This window comes from Dermacentor andersoni, chromosome 2 (genome assembly GCF_023375885.2).
Source record: "Dermacentor andersoni chromosome 2, qqDerAnde1_hic_scaffold, whole genome shotgun sequence".
Taxonomy (NCBI): Eukaryota; Metazoa; Arthropoda; class Arachnida; order Ixodida; family Ixodidae; genus Dermacentor; species Dermacentor andersoni.
The window spans coordinates 52469088-52482778 of record NC_092815.1 but is presented as its reverse complement, the minus strand read 5'-3'; the positions used below and the strand labels follow the sequence as shown (position 1 = coordinate 52482778).

The 13691-nt window shown below is 44.2% G+C and overlaps 1 protein-coding gene across 2 annotated transcripts in view; it reads left to right on the top strand.

The window, feature by feature from the left end:
• The window catches only part of Ptpmeg2 (Protein tyrosine phosphatase Meg2), a 64691-nt gene that overhangs the window by 43546 nt on the left and 7454 nt on the right, over positions 1 to 13691 (top strand). For both annotated transcript variants that reach the window (XM_050189333.3, XM_072286403.1), the window contains exons 9-13: positions 1029 to 1214; positions 6411 to 6490; positions 8330 to 8490; positions 12044 to 12279; positions 12799 to 13006. In XM_050189333.3, the coding sequence (XP_050045290.1) occupies positions 1029 to 1214; positions 6411 to 6490; positions 8330 to 8490; positions 12044 to 12279; positions 12799 to 13006 (871 nt within the window). The remainder of the gene's footprint in view (positions 1 to 1028; positions 1215 to 6410; positions 6491 to 8329; positions 8491 to 12043; positions 12280 to 12798; positions 13007 to 13691) is intronic.

Below are 13691 nucleotides of genomic sequence, written 5' to 3'. Positions count from 1 at the left end.
CGCCACCATAACAACGCTCTCTGGCATGGCGCCGAAAGGATGTTGATGTGGCTTCACGCAAAAATGCGCAGGGTGCTTGGAGGCCATTGTTCTGATCTCTGAGGCTTGTTGTTCTGCCGGGCCTCTCGATGGAGACAACGCACTGCCATGTTTGCGCGACGAAAAGTGGAAATGCTACGTTTTAACCGATGCATACGCAATAAGCTGGTATGGTTTATGCGGATACAAAACACATTATGTTCAATGGCCGCTGAGTTGGGGATTTGACTTTACTACTTTTAAAATGAAACTACTGTTTAAGCGGGTACGGTTTAACGAGGTTTTACTGTACATACATAATTTGCTGTTGTCTATTTGGCACTTTGGAAGTTAACAAAGCAGCTCGATAACAATTTAACGACCGTGCAAAGAGTAGTGGAACCAGAAATGTTAGGTGTAATATAAAGAGACAGGAAGAGAGCGGTTTGGGTCAGAGAGCAAATAAATGGGAATAGCTGATATTTTAGTTGTATCTAGAGAAGAATTCGAGTTGGGCAGACCATGTAACGCGTAGAGCAGATAACTGGTCGACCATTAGTGGTGTGGAATGGGTGCCAAGGGAAGAGAAGTGCAGTCGAGAATGGCAGAAAATTAGGTGGGGTGATGAAATTTCAAAATTTGAAGGCACAAGTTGGGATCAGCTAGCATAAGGCAGGGGAAGTTGGAGATCGCAGGGAGAGGCCCTCAAACTGCAGTGGATATAAAAGTAGGCTGATGATCATGATGAAGATCATGATGACGTGTCACAGATCACCACAGACGGGCTGTCAAAATCGACAGGAGACTCTTTGCAGGTGTGTGTTTTTCTCTCACATAGACCTGCTTGCAATTTTTTTTTATTAGCCAATATCAGCATGCACGCTTATAACAAACAGAGGATATAAAGAAGCTATTTTCATGTCGGATGCACCTACGTTATAAGTAGCAGTGAGGTTCGGTTGTGTTGTCATAGAATCTAGTGACCTTTCCATATGTGTGTTCACCCACAGGAAGAGCCTGGTGAGCAGACAAGGGTCGCAGCAGCTTCACCTGAACTCGTGACAGAAGAAGAGGAAGATGAGAAATGTCCTTCGTCATCGTCGGTGTCTTCATCATCTCAGTGGGATGAAGGCACTGCCAACGGCGACCACAAAGATGGTGCCATCACATTGGAGGAGTTTATCAGCCAACTTCAAGTGAGCAAGAATGCCTACAGCCAGTGAGCAAAGTGTCGGGTGCATGAGAGAAAGAGACATTTTCCTCTTGTATATCGCCAGCACACCCCTCTCCATCCAGCAATGTTTCTTGGTGCAGAACCGTTCTTTCACGCCAAAGCAGTTCTGGGTTTCTTGAACGATGTCGACTAGCAAGTTTTTAGCCTCATAAATTCATAGCACATTTTCTTTCTAAACGATACCACTGTGATGGTAGTCTTGTGTAGCACGTGCCTCCAGGTCCTTGCATCCCAAGGGCTCTGTTAACCCTTTGAAGGTTTTTGCCGTACATGTACGGCGGCGGTTTTCTGTCCCGCAAGGTCTTCGCCGTACGGGTACGGTTCCGACCCTCCGTTTGAAATTTCGCGCCATAATGACGATACGTGCTCACCGGGAGGTGCTGCCACCTCTTAACACTTACAAGATGTGTTTGAAATTGGTGCTACCTTCTTGGAAAGATAAACAGAGCTGATTGCTGGCATTAGCGCGTCGCTCAGACTGCGGCAACGCCCCTTTTAAGGTTTCAGTTTCGCCGCATGATCGCAACGGAGGCGCGCAAGACGTGGCTTTTCTCTTTGTCGCCACGCTCTCACAGGGGCGGCGGAAGTTGATTTCTATCTTGATTGGCGCTGCTCTTAGCTTGTTTATCACCACCGCTCACGAGGTATTCTCGCTCTCCGCGGCAACGCGCTTACGCGAGAGGGTGCCTCAGACCCTTGGCCAAGGCAGCCGCACGCAGAGATTTCATGTGTGCGCCAACACAACTCCTCGCTCCAAGAGAACAGACACGCATTTTAGGTGTGCAGACTGCGATAAGGCGCTGTGCGTAGACCCGTGTTTCAAGGAGTACAACGCTCGGAAATACTATTGAACATTTTGCAGTTCTGAGTGATGCCGACACCAAAAACTGTTCCTAATTATTTTTTACTATTTATTCCCGACTTTATACATTTTGTACATTCAAGATCCGCAATAAAGTAATTTGACCACCTGGGAAGGTTTTGTTCAAAATAATTTGACCCTCAAAGGGTTAAGGCAATAGTGCTTATTGCAAAAAGCTTATCTGTGAGATATTTCACTATATCATCATTATCTCACAATGTGTAGTTCGTGTCCATTGTACAGCCCATTAACCATTGACATAATTGTATAGGTTTTATGCACTTTAGAGCGACTGTTTTTAGGCCCCTTTACAGCCACCGTAACATCTGACCTTCGTTATTCATAGCTTCGTTGCGAACACATTAGCATCGGCCTGGCGCTCTTTGGCCACACTTGGCCCTTGCGCCATAAAACACCACATTCATTCATTCAAGCGTCGGGTGCATGTGCTTTGTTATTGTGTGCTTATGTTTATGCTCTGCTGTACTGATATTTGTCAGTCACGTCACCTGCTGCAAGTCAAAATACAGTTAAACCTCGATATAGCGAACTTTAATATAATGAAATTCTCTATATAACGAAGTATTTAACTTTTCATAACCTCTTGTCTGTAGGACACCATATAATTAGAAGCTAAATATAATGAAGGGTATTTGTGTGCAATTTCAGTATAACGAAATTTCGCTTCCACATCAAAGGAATGCTGAGACAATAAATGGAAACTTCCGCAGACGCAGATGGTCAAATGATTGAATTACAAGCAGCTGCTTGCAAGTGGAACTCTGAAATGACCCCCAAAGTGAAGTTGCATCACGTTCCTATAAAGTCTAAGTGCGATAAGATCCTAGCGCGCCCCGTGCACTTTGTGCTCTTTAAGTGCAAGTGAAAGTGTGCGAGGGTGAGAAAGAACGATGGTGGCCTCACGCATGAGTGCCACGTCCCTGCGCGAGCAAAGGGAAACAAGGGGAGGGGAGCTAGCTCGCGGTAACGCAATCAAGCGCATACGAGGGGCAGACCGGAGTGTGTGTGTGGGGGGGGGGGGGGGGAGCTTATCTCCTTCCATACCATGGGGAAAATAGGTGTCTTTTGTAGGTTGCACCAGATTTATTTCTTCTGAAGGAACTACTGCACTGAGTATTTTATGTAATACATAAACAAAAAGCTGTATGAATGCACTTTTCAACGCATAAATGTTTTATTAACGAAGTGTATGTCATAAAAAAAATACAGTGAAACCTGGTTAAACCGTAGTTGGCCGGTGATCGGAAATAGTATGTACTAAACGGTAGTACTGTTTAAACGAAATAGCATGAGATCGCCCACTTACCTGTCGAAAACGGAACTCAGGGAGAGTGCAATGAAAGGGAAAAAAACATGCAGTATTTATTCACTTCACGCGACAAAAATGTTATTTTCGTTTGATGCCGCGGTGGCCTAGCACGACGACAGCGGCCTCAAACTTACTGAAACTGCGTGCCAGCTTTTCAGCCAACCCTGTCTTCTCAGCAAACACTCACACGGCAGATTCCTCGTTGGCGTTACGTATTCTCTGTGCACGCGCGCAGTAGTGCTGCAGAAGTTCCGGGGCGCCTTTTTCGTTGCTAGGTGCCGGAGTTTGGAATAGAGGTACATTATCGCGCCCCTATTCTCGTTGCGACGATTGCATTCATGAGGCTGACGTAGGTAACGCGCAGCTTCTGCCACTGTCAGGCCTGAATCGCCTGTGCTGTCCCTTTCCGTGTCGTCCTCATTGCTGTCGCTAGTCGATACTTTGGCAACAACAGCAGCAACAATGGCGAAAAGTCGAGCCTTGTAGCCGACATGTCTTCACGGTCGCAGCAGTGCTGCTGAGCAACTTCTTCGCATTCCAAATGCCACACACCGCAGGCAACAGCAGATCCTTATCGCGTGCCAGTGCCGACTTCTTCGTGTCACGTTCGATAGCACGGACGATGTCAAATTTTTCTTCTGTGTCGAGCACCCGGCGTCTTTTTTATCCGAGCGTCGGCATGACGCAAGTTCTCGCTTGCACGACGCCATAACGCTCTTTGGCACGGCGTCGAAATGATGTTGATGTGGCTTCACGCGCAAACGCACAGGGCGCTTGGAGGCCGTTCCGATCTCTGAGGCTTGTTGTTCTGCAGGGCTGCCCGATGGAGACTACGCACTGCTGTGTTTACGCGACGAAAAGTGGAAACGCTACATTTTAACCGATGCATACGCAATAAGGTGGTACGGTTTATGCGGATACAAAACACATTATGTTCAATGGCCGCTGAGTTGGGGATTTGACTTTACTGCTCTTAAAATGAAACTACTGTTTAAGCGGGTACGGTTTAACGAGGTTTTACTGTATATAAATTGCCAGAATCAAGATTGTGGGATAAAATTGAACATACTTTGTAATTACACGCTTCTATCTACTGAGAAAAAAATGTCACAAAAATTATGAGATATACAAAATTTATTTCCCTTGAATAGGCACTATATCCAAAAATATCAAAATTTTTTATTGAACATGTATTTCCCTGCAACAATTTAAGTACACGTACCACAGTTTAGCGCGCCGGGCTACGGCCGCCGATGTTCCAGGCTGGCTTGTGTCGTCGTCATTCCCAGAGTCAAAGTCCTACGAAAAGACCGCATCCTCAGGCTCGCTGCAGCTCAATCCATTTATAAGACCAGCTGCAAACACAGCGGAATTGCTAGATCTGCAATTTTTCGAAGCGCGCCTATGGTATACTATAATAGGGCAGTGTGTCATCCAGAGGCAAAAACGTGCCTCTTTCTGCGATGAAAGCCGGGAGTACTGGAGCACGCCAGTCTACTGCAGTGCCATATGTCGCTGCAGCCTGGCGTTGTTGCTGGCAAGAGGAAAAATAACGGTGCAACACAGGGCCTCCGGCATTAGCAGCTATGGTTGTTACGGAGAACATGCATGTATGTGTGGAGTTCGCCTGTTGCTTGCTGTGTTTGTTCCTGCGGCGTTTGCCCATCCCTTATCCATGCGCGTGTGCGCGCGCCTGTGTGTGTGTGTGTGTGTGTGTGTGCGCGTGCGTGCGTGCGTGTGTGTGTGTGTGTGTGTGTGTGTGTGTGTGTGTGTAAATGCCGTGGCTGTGTTCGTTGTGCTCCAAGAACAATTAACTGCTCATTGTAGGTACGCAGTGCGATTGTGAAAACTGAAATCTTGCCTTTGGGGCTTTTCATGATCACTGGGCAATTTTTTCCCAAAGTGTGCAACCGTGAAGTTTGCAAAATGAGAGTTTTTCTGTGCACCGTTGTCGATGACACTGTGCTAATTCTACGGTTCGAGTGTCGTTGTTCGCGCACCATCGCGCTCCCCCCAAGATAATCACATCTCCACCTCCCAGGGAGAAGACGTAAACAACGCTTGGTGTTTTTGCTGGGCACCAAATTTTTCAATGTAGCGGGCCTCTTCAATCTTGCTTCAAAAGTATGCCTACAAACATAGTAGCAACACCAATTGAAGCGTAGGCTCTCACTTTACACCAAATTTGAGCAGACTCCTTACAACTCTGTTGTTTATAAGCAATGATTGATGTACGTATTTGCTTTCTCTCATCTCATATAAATTACAAAGATGGAATGATAGATCATAACTGTTCTTCAGATTGGTTGTAGGTTCTTGGAGCTTGTAGGGTATAGAATGGTGAAGGTTTTGCTTGAAGTACTCACAATTATTCATTGTTACATTAAGTGGACATAAATTAGTCGGCATATAAAGCCAAACATTGCGAATCATCTGATATTGTGATTGAATTATGTAATAATGCTCAAAATTAATGTTAATGATGATGTTAAGCACAGTTGTAAACTTATTTAAGCACAATGTAAAGTTGTAAGTTTGCTTGTAGGTTGGCTTTCTAACTGCAGTAGTACTTCAAGCATGACACACAAAGCGCACTCACATATCATTACTATAAATGTCAGCGTTTCTGTGTACTCCAATTTCACAGTGAACACTGGGCCCAAATAGGCACCTTTGACACTTCTTATTGGCCATCTTTTTTAATGCGAAGGCTAACTACTAGTTGTGGCTTCTGTGCATAGGATAGGTTAGTTTTATATTTATGGGGCCTCTTTTTTTTTTTTTTTTTTCATTAAGGTGTTGGTTTTGGTGCACACTGACAAGCATGTTTCATTGCCGTGTCACCTATTCTTCCAGTATACATGCTGGTAGATTTAGCTGCAAGGAACAGATAAAAAATGGAATTTCTGTCATTGTCTTTCAGCAATCGCTGTAACTGGCCTTGTAATTTCATGCTTAACTTGTAGGTCAAAGGTCGTCGCGGCTTGTACCAGGAGTATTCTGAACTAAAAGCAAAAAGTCCGGAGGGCACGTTTGTCACTGCAAGGTAAGCAGCATTTCTTTTTCTATTTTTTTTGGCAGGTGGGGCAGCCTGCTGGCAGCCAATGCAGGCTGCCCGCAGCCAATCCAGTAGACAAAGAAGCGAGCCTCACTTCAATTTAAAAATGCTCCTACTCCTCGTTGCTGCCCCCTGATGCTGGTTCAATGTGAAGTGCTTCAAAACAGGAGGATCACTTTCCGTGAACTTGTTGCTCAGATTCCTGGGAGTTCTTACGGTACAGTGGAAAGAGCTTTGACTGAAAAATTGGGCAACACAAGTGTTGTGCTCGATGGGTATCGCAGTTATTGACATCAGGACTCAAGGAGGAACGCCTTGACTGTGCTCGCCAGTTTCTTCAAAAGTGTCAAGAAGATAAGGAAGGATTGTTGGACTCCAATGCTTTGGGAGACTAAACATGGGTATTTCATTTCACTCCGGAAACGAAACAAAAATCCAAACAGTGGCATCACCCAGAGTCACCAGTTGCAAAGAAGTTCAAACAGACTCCTTCTGCTGGCAAAGTCATGGCCAGTGTTTTTGTGGTATCGTGAGGGGATACTGCTGATCGATTTCATGGAACATGGGACAACAATCGGCTCAAACCGTTATTGTGCAACAGTAAGAAAACTCAGGCGAGCTATCCAGAACTGCCGGCGAGGACGACTGCCAGCCGGCATAACGCTGCTTCACGAGAACGCCCTACTTCACGTCTCCCGTCAAACCAAGGAACTTTTGTCAAACTTTGGGTGGACTGTCATGCCCCACCCACCGTACAGTCCAGACATCACGCCTAGTGATTATCACTTGCTCCCCAAGTTAAAGGAACATTTGAGTGGCCAATGCTTCCGGAGCGACAATGAAGTCAAACAAGAGGTGAAACGCTTTCTCATTGGGTTGGCAGCGGAGTTCTACGACATTGGGATGCAGGAATTGGAGCACCGTCTACAAAAATGCTTAAAAAAAGATGAACAAGAAGAAAGGGGACTAACCGAGGGGCCTGATTTTTATTAAGAAGAAGCCAACAAACACTGACACCAAGGACAACATAGGGGAAATTACTTGTGCTTAATAAATGAACTAAAGAAACGATAAATTAATAGAAATGGAAGTGGATAAAAAAACAACTTGCCGCAGGTTGGGGAACAATCCCACAACCTTCACAACCTTCATTCAGAAAAAGATGGCAATTATGTAAAAGAATAGAGCAAAGTTTCGTCTTTCCAATGATGTAAATTTCTATGAGAATAAACAATGTTGTCTATTTCTAAAATTGATGGGAACCTTATTTCTGGATCAACCTTCGTATATATATATATATATATATATATATATATATATATATATATATATATATATATATATATATAGAGAGAGAGAGAGAGAGAGAGAGAGAGAGAGGGGGAAAGATTCATCAGGCAGATTTTCTTCAATGCTGTACACATTACACGCCTCTAATGAAAGGTCTGAGTTGCTTTAACTGAAAGCGTGATCTGCTCCTCAGTGGTGTGAGCATGAACTGCTGTTTAGAGTCATACTGAAGTGGAACCCCGTTGAAGTTGAGCACCAAGACTTCTAATAACTTCACTGGCAGCCATTCGGACTGTTTCTGACGTGCTGTGGCGGTTTGCGCCGTTTCTCATGGTTACGTTTTCCCAGCTGGTACGCTGCTTTTTTTTTTTTCTTCCTCGGTCCCTTTAAAAACTTATCAGAGGGGTTGTACTGTACTTGTGAAACTATGGCATGTTCTTTTGTTTGTGCATATATGTATTTTGTTTGTGTTTCCCTCAGCATGTAAAGTGTCAAGTAAATAAAATGCCTTTCTTTCCCCATTCTTTCTGTCTGCAGAGTGAAACCAAACCAGTGCAAAAACAGGTACACGGATGTGCTCTGTTTCGACCACAGCAGAGTGGTTCTGTCCATGAGGAATGAAGATGACTGCAGCACATACATCAACGCCAACTTTGTAGATGGTTACCATCAAAAAAATGCTTTCATATCAACACAAGGTAGGGAGCTTAGTGCTGTGTTGTTGCTTGTTAAGATGTTAGCCAATCAAGGTTGACATTCCTACTTCCTACTTCAACAAGCTATAAATGCTTGTTAAATGCTTGTATAATGTGTAAAAACTAAGAGAAGATGACAGCTCAGTAATTATTTTCAAAGAATGTAATTACTCTAGACACTTGAAACTTTCACAGTGCCCGTTACTCATACAGTGGCCACAATTTTCTCAAAATATGAAATCTCTGCTATTTATGGTCCTTTACAGAAAACAGAAAAACTTTTTCATTGTTTCGTATAACGCTTCTAAATGGGAAAAAAAAAACGAGGGCTTAACAATTTTCATTTAAACTCTAATTGACACCAACATTGCAAAAGTTGCCTGCCTATTGCCCCTAACAATCCCAATGTTTCCTCAAGAGATAGTCTCTGCGAGTTATTTAGTTTTTTCATAAAACTGTGAAAACTGGCGTATAAAGTTTTTGAGTGCTTCTAGTCACATTAACAGCTTCGCTGTAATAAAAAATCACATAGTGACCGCACTGGGGAACATCACTGAGTCAGAAACAACATAAGCCGCTGCTTCAAAGTGATTGGAAAATAAAAGACGAAGAGCATAAGACATTGATCATGATTTAATTCAGAAGCAAGAAATTTGGACAACTTAATGTACAGCTCTAGCCCCGCTTCCTGTAAAAGGACCGCATACACTGCGTGCACAATTTGGACAAGATGTAATGAGCTCTGAAAGGGTTTATTATATGTCCTCTGAAGCTGTGCCAAAACTTCCTGTTGTCCACCCAATCGCCATCTACAATGTCTGCCGAAGCAGGAGTTTTCCAAGCCGCACCAGTGTCTTGCACATCCATTGTAAACACAGAGCAACGGAGACAGCTGAGGCACGCAATGGACGTGTCACCGTGTGATCAAGCATGGTGGCACCCGTGGAGTTGCTATGAAAAGGGGTCTATATAGAGACATTAGTGCATATGCGGCCCAAGCCCCCTATGTTGGATGTAATTTGTAGTGGGTGCAAAGGCTGGGCTAGCCGAGAAGGCTGGTGGCTTCATGTGCCCTCTCTTCTCACTTGTCTAGTGTGGGAAGCCGCATAATGTCATGTTTTGGAGATGTCTTGAAGCCAGAGGCAATATGAAGTGATCGCTCCCTGTGGTCATCGAGTGAGATCTGTTCAAGTTTTCCTGTGTACCATGCTTGTTAATTTAATTACTAAGTGAATGTTAACTTCAATTTAAATGACTGCTAAAACTACGAACCTCACTTCGAGTGGTTATGTTGGACATAAAAAAAACTATCGTATTTACTCGCATAATGATCGCACTCGCGTAATGATCGCACCCCTGAATTTGTTTTCAAAATTCAATTTTTTTTTTATTTCCCGTGTAATGATCGCACCCCGAACTTGCCGAAGCGATATGTCATGTGCCAAGTCTAGCTAATAATGATCGCGCTTACCATCTGTCGAATGCTACTCGAACGACTCTTCAAGACAAACCAAGCGGTCTGCACGCACCAGACATTCTTAAGCAGATGCCCCATTTCATTCCTTTCATCACTTTCCACAATTCCAAAAAAAAAAAGAAAGCTACAACCAAGCTTGCCTTTATTATGTGTAGGCTTTATAATGGTTGTGGTCAACAACAACAAATAAGGCGCTTTTCGATTCTTCTCATCTGCACTCGTGGGCATGCAACAAATCGCGAGCGGCAACGATAGCAGCCACATCTACACTGATACGTTAGAAGTGTACCCCATTCATACGCCGACACTTGTAACACAGCTAAGATATTCGCCAACCCTTAGCGGAAACCTGCCGTATTAGGATAGTAGTGAAGAAAAATGCCGCAGTTTCCGCAGCATGCCCGCCATCTGTTCCTATGTCACTAGCAGCTAAGCGCGCCCATCTGTTTGTGTCCCCTCAAAGTGGAGATGGCTATGTTATTGCCGCAAGCTTGCCGATATTAACGATGTTATTCATTACTGAAACGGAAGAAACTGTTTCAATGCACGTAATATACTCACGAGAAGAAAAGAAATCGCGTTCGGCTTGCTTCGCCGGCTGCCATTTTTGCTTTGGTGTCCCGCGCTACATACAGCGGCAGCCGCCTATTTGTTGACCTGTTGCCATCTTGCAGCAAACGCAGGATGAAAAAAAAAAATTTTATTTTTGAGGGAAATTTAACCTGCATAAGATCGCACCCCTGAATTTGTGTCAATTTTTTTTTTTTACAAGAAAGTGCTATCATTATGCGAGTATATACGCTAATAGTACAGGTGGCAAAGGATTAGGGTGGGACACCTTGCCCTGCACATCATCTTCTACATCAGCATGATTTGTTGTCGCTTATGCATTTTATGTTATATTACCTTACAATTTTTCACATGCTACACTAAGAGAATCTTGTAATGTACACAGATTCAGTGAGCAGTTATATGGCATTTCAGGGCATCGTGCGTAGACTCTCATCTTGACAGCAATCTGCTCTGCAGTGCATGCAGATCTTGTTATCTGAAATAACAGGCTGTAGGCTGTGGCTATGGCATGAGTAATCAGCAGTAGGATGACAGCCAGCAGATAAAGAAAGGATGTGAATGTGGTTTGATTTCTATGGTAGCTGCATTCCACAGTGTGATGCAGCAGCATGTTTTGATTTCAAAGCTGAGTACATTAGGACCTTGTTAGACCTGTGAAAAATTCGAAGCGATAACGGCACCAACTTCTATGAGCAGGTGCTTGTCGTGGCTGCGGTGAGGCTAGCAAAGCCTCAGGCCACAGCTGGCACAGGGCTGTATGCATTCTGTTTGTGAAGTCCCAGTGGCAGGTATCTTTTTGGAATTCTTCGTCTTCTGATTTCACATGAAAATTTAGTTTTTCCTTGTGAAAACTGGGATGGTATTCTTGGGCAATCACTTTCGGAGATAGTTTCAGTGAGGTTTCGTGAGAATGGACATTAGACGCATCTGCATGAGGGTTGGGCAAACACTCTCATTGGCTCTCATGGGCTGAGCCTTGTGAAATTTCGTGAAACTATCGCCGAAAGTTATTACCTGAGAACACCACCCCTGAACTGGCGTGGAAAGGCCAACGAAAATTACCTTGCTATCATGGGGGTTGCATATACACTGAAAGCCATTAGGCGTAAGTCGTGAATACCTTGTAGCATTAATTGTAGCAGGATTCAACTGCAGAACTTCACTTATTTGTCATTATTATTGATTGTTGCATATTTTCATTTCTTCCCCATTCCCATGAGTTACAATAGCGAGGCCTGGCGGTTGCTCAGTGGCTAAAGCATTCTGCTGCTGAGTGCGAAGTTGCAGATTCGATTCTCAGCCACTGTGGCTGAATTTCGATGGAGTTGAAATGCAGAGACGCTCTTATGCTTAGATTTAGGTGTGCACTGAAAAGAGCGCACATGGCCAAAATAATTCGGAGCTCTCCACTATAGCCCTTGTGTTGCTTTAGTATCTTAAAACTCATAAATAAACAAATAAATAATTCAATCAATAGCAAGGCCTGCTTGCTTTCTGTTCATCCAGGACCTTTGCCAAAGACATACACAGACTTCTGGCGAATGATCTGGGAGCAGCGCTGTGCAGTAATTGTCATGACGACACGAACCTTTGAAAGAGGGCGGGGCAAGTGCGGCCAGTACTGGCCACCTGGGGAGGCTGGTGCCTCCACAGAGCTTGAAGACCTGTTCAAGATCACCGTCTTGGCCAAGGACTCCAAGCCAGATTATGTTGAAACACAGCTGGAACTGTTCAACTGCGAGGCAAGTGCCTTAAATATTTGTACGGCCGTAACTGTCGAGGTATGTAATGTAATTTCTGGCATTTCAGAGGTTGGGGGGGGGGGGGGGGGGGTAGAGTCTGTAGAAATGAAAACGCTGCTTGTTTCTAGACAGGCAGGATTTGATCCATAGTGTGTGGTGTATGAGCTGTCATACCTTTTTCCAAATTGTTGCTTTCTTCAAAGATGCATAACTATAGTTGTAACAGTACAAATGTTGCAGTCTCTGCGCATTACAATATAAACTAAGCTTTGGTGTTTAGTTTTCTTTTATTTCTACTGATAGATTTGTTGGTGCTTGGTTTTTGTGTTATTTTAAGAAATAAGACATGGGTGTTGCTTTTTGACTGTTACCCTCACTGATGTTCTTTTTTTCTTGAGGCATGTCATTCTCCAAGTCCTATATGGGTCTATGAGTGGTAGGCTTCTGCCATTTTTATGTGGTTGCGTAAAATTCGAGTTGAGCTTCTGTTTCCTTTGTTGCATTCTCACACTGACACAGATCCAAGAGTCCCGCTCTGTGAGTCACCTGCAGTTTACGAGTTGGCCAGATTACGGTGTGCCTGATTCAGCCTTGGCCATGCTTGCCTTTCGAGGAGTGGTCCGTGAGAAGCAGGCACAGGCAGTGGCTTCTATGGAGCCCAAGTGGGATGGGCATCCCCTAGGGCCACCTATCGTAGTCCATTGCAGCGCTGGAATTGGCCGTACTGGTACGTCACTTTTCACAGTCACATTTATATGCTTTAAAGGGCAACTGCAGTGATTTTTCAATGTCAGGTGATGTCAATAAAACTTGCTGAATATGTTCCTCAGCACACTTCTGCCATTTCTTCAAAACAGCAGGTTTGATAGTTGTGGTGATTTCTTGCAAATGAATTTTATTAATTTTCTCGAACCACCTGCCTGGCCTTCTCCTCAGCTACTGGCCACATTGTGTTATGATGTAAATGGTGGTATACACAAAGCATGCTGGGAATTAATGGCAGATGACAGTGTCAAGGAGTTGGCAATCGTGAGCTATAGTGTTTGTCATGAGAAGTTGCTGTCTGGAGAAGTTGCATTCTGTGTGAACGGGCAAGTGATAGGTGGCAAGTGGTATGGCATTGTTGGCTGCAAAACTTCAGCCCTCGCCAGCCGCGTACTCAATTTGAGCCAATGACAAACTCATTCAGCCAAGGTTAGGCATTGCAAAGTCGCTGAGTTCATGCATCTGCTACCAGCGGACCTGACCTGATAAGCCATTAGGATGAAGATAACTGCTTTTATAGCTCAGATTCGACTACAGATTTCAAATTAGTCATTCTTCATTTCATACAATGCACACACAAAAAGTGAGAAGCGGTAACACGGCGCACTAGCAAGAGTGGTACGCTGCCGTTCTCGAACGCTGCCAGT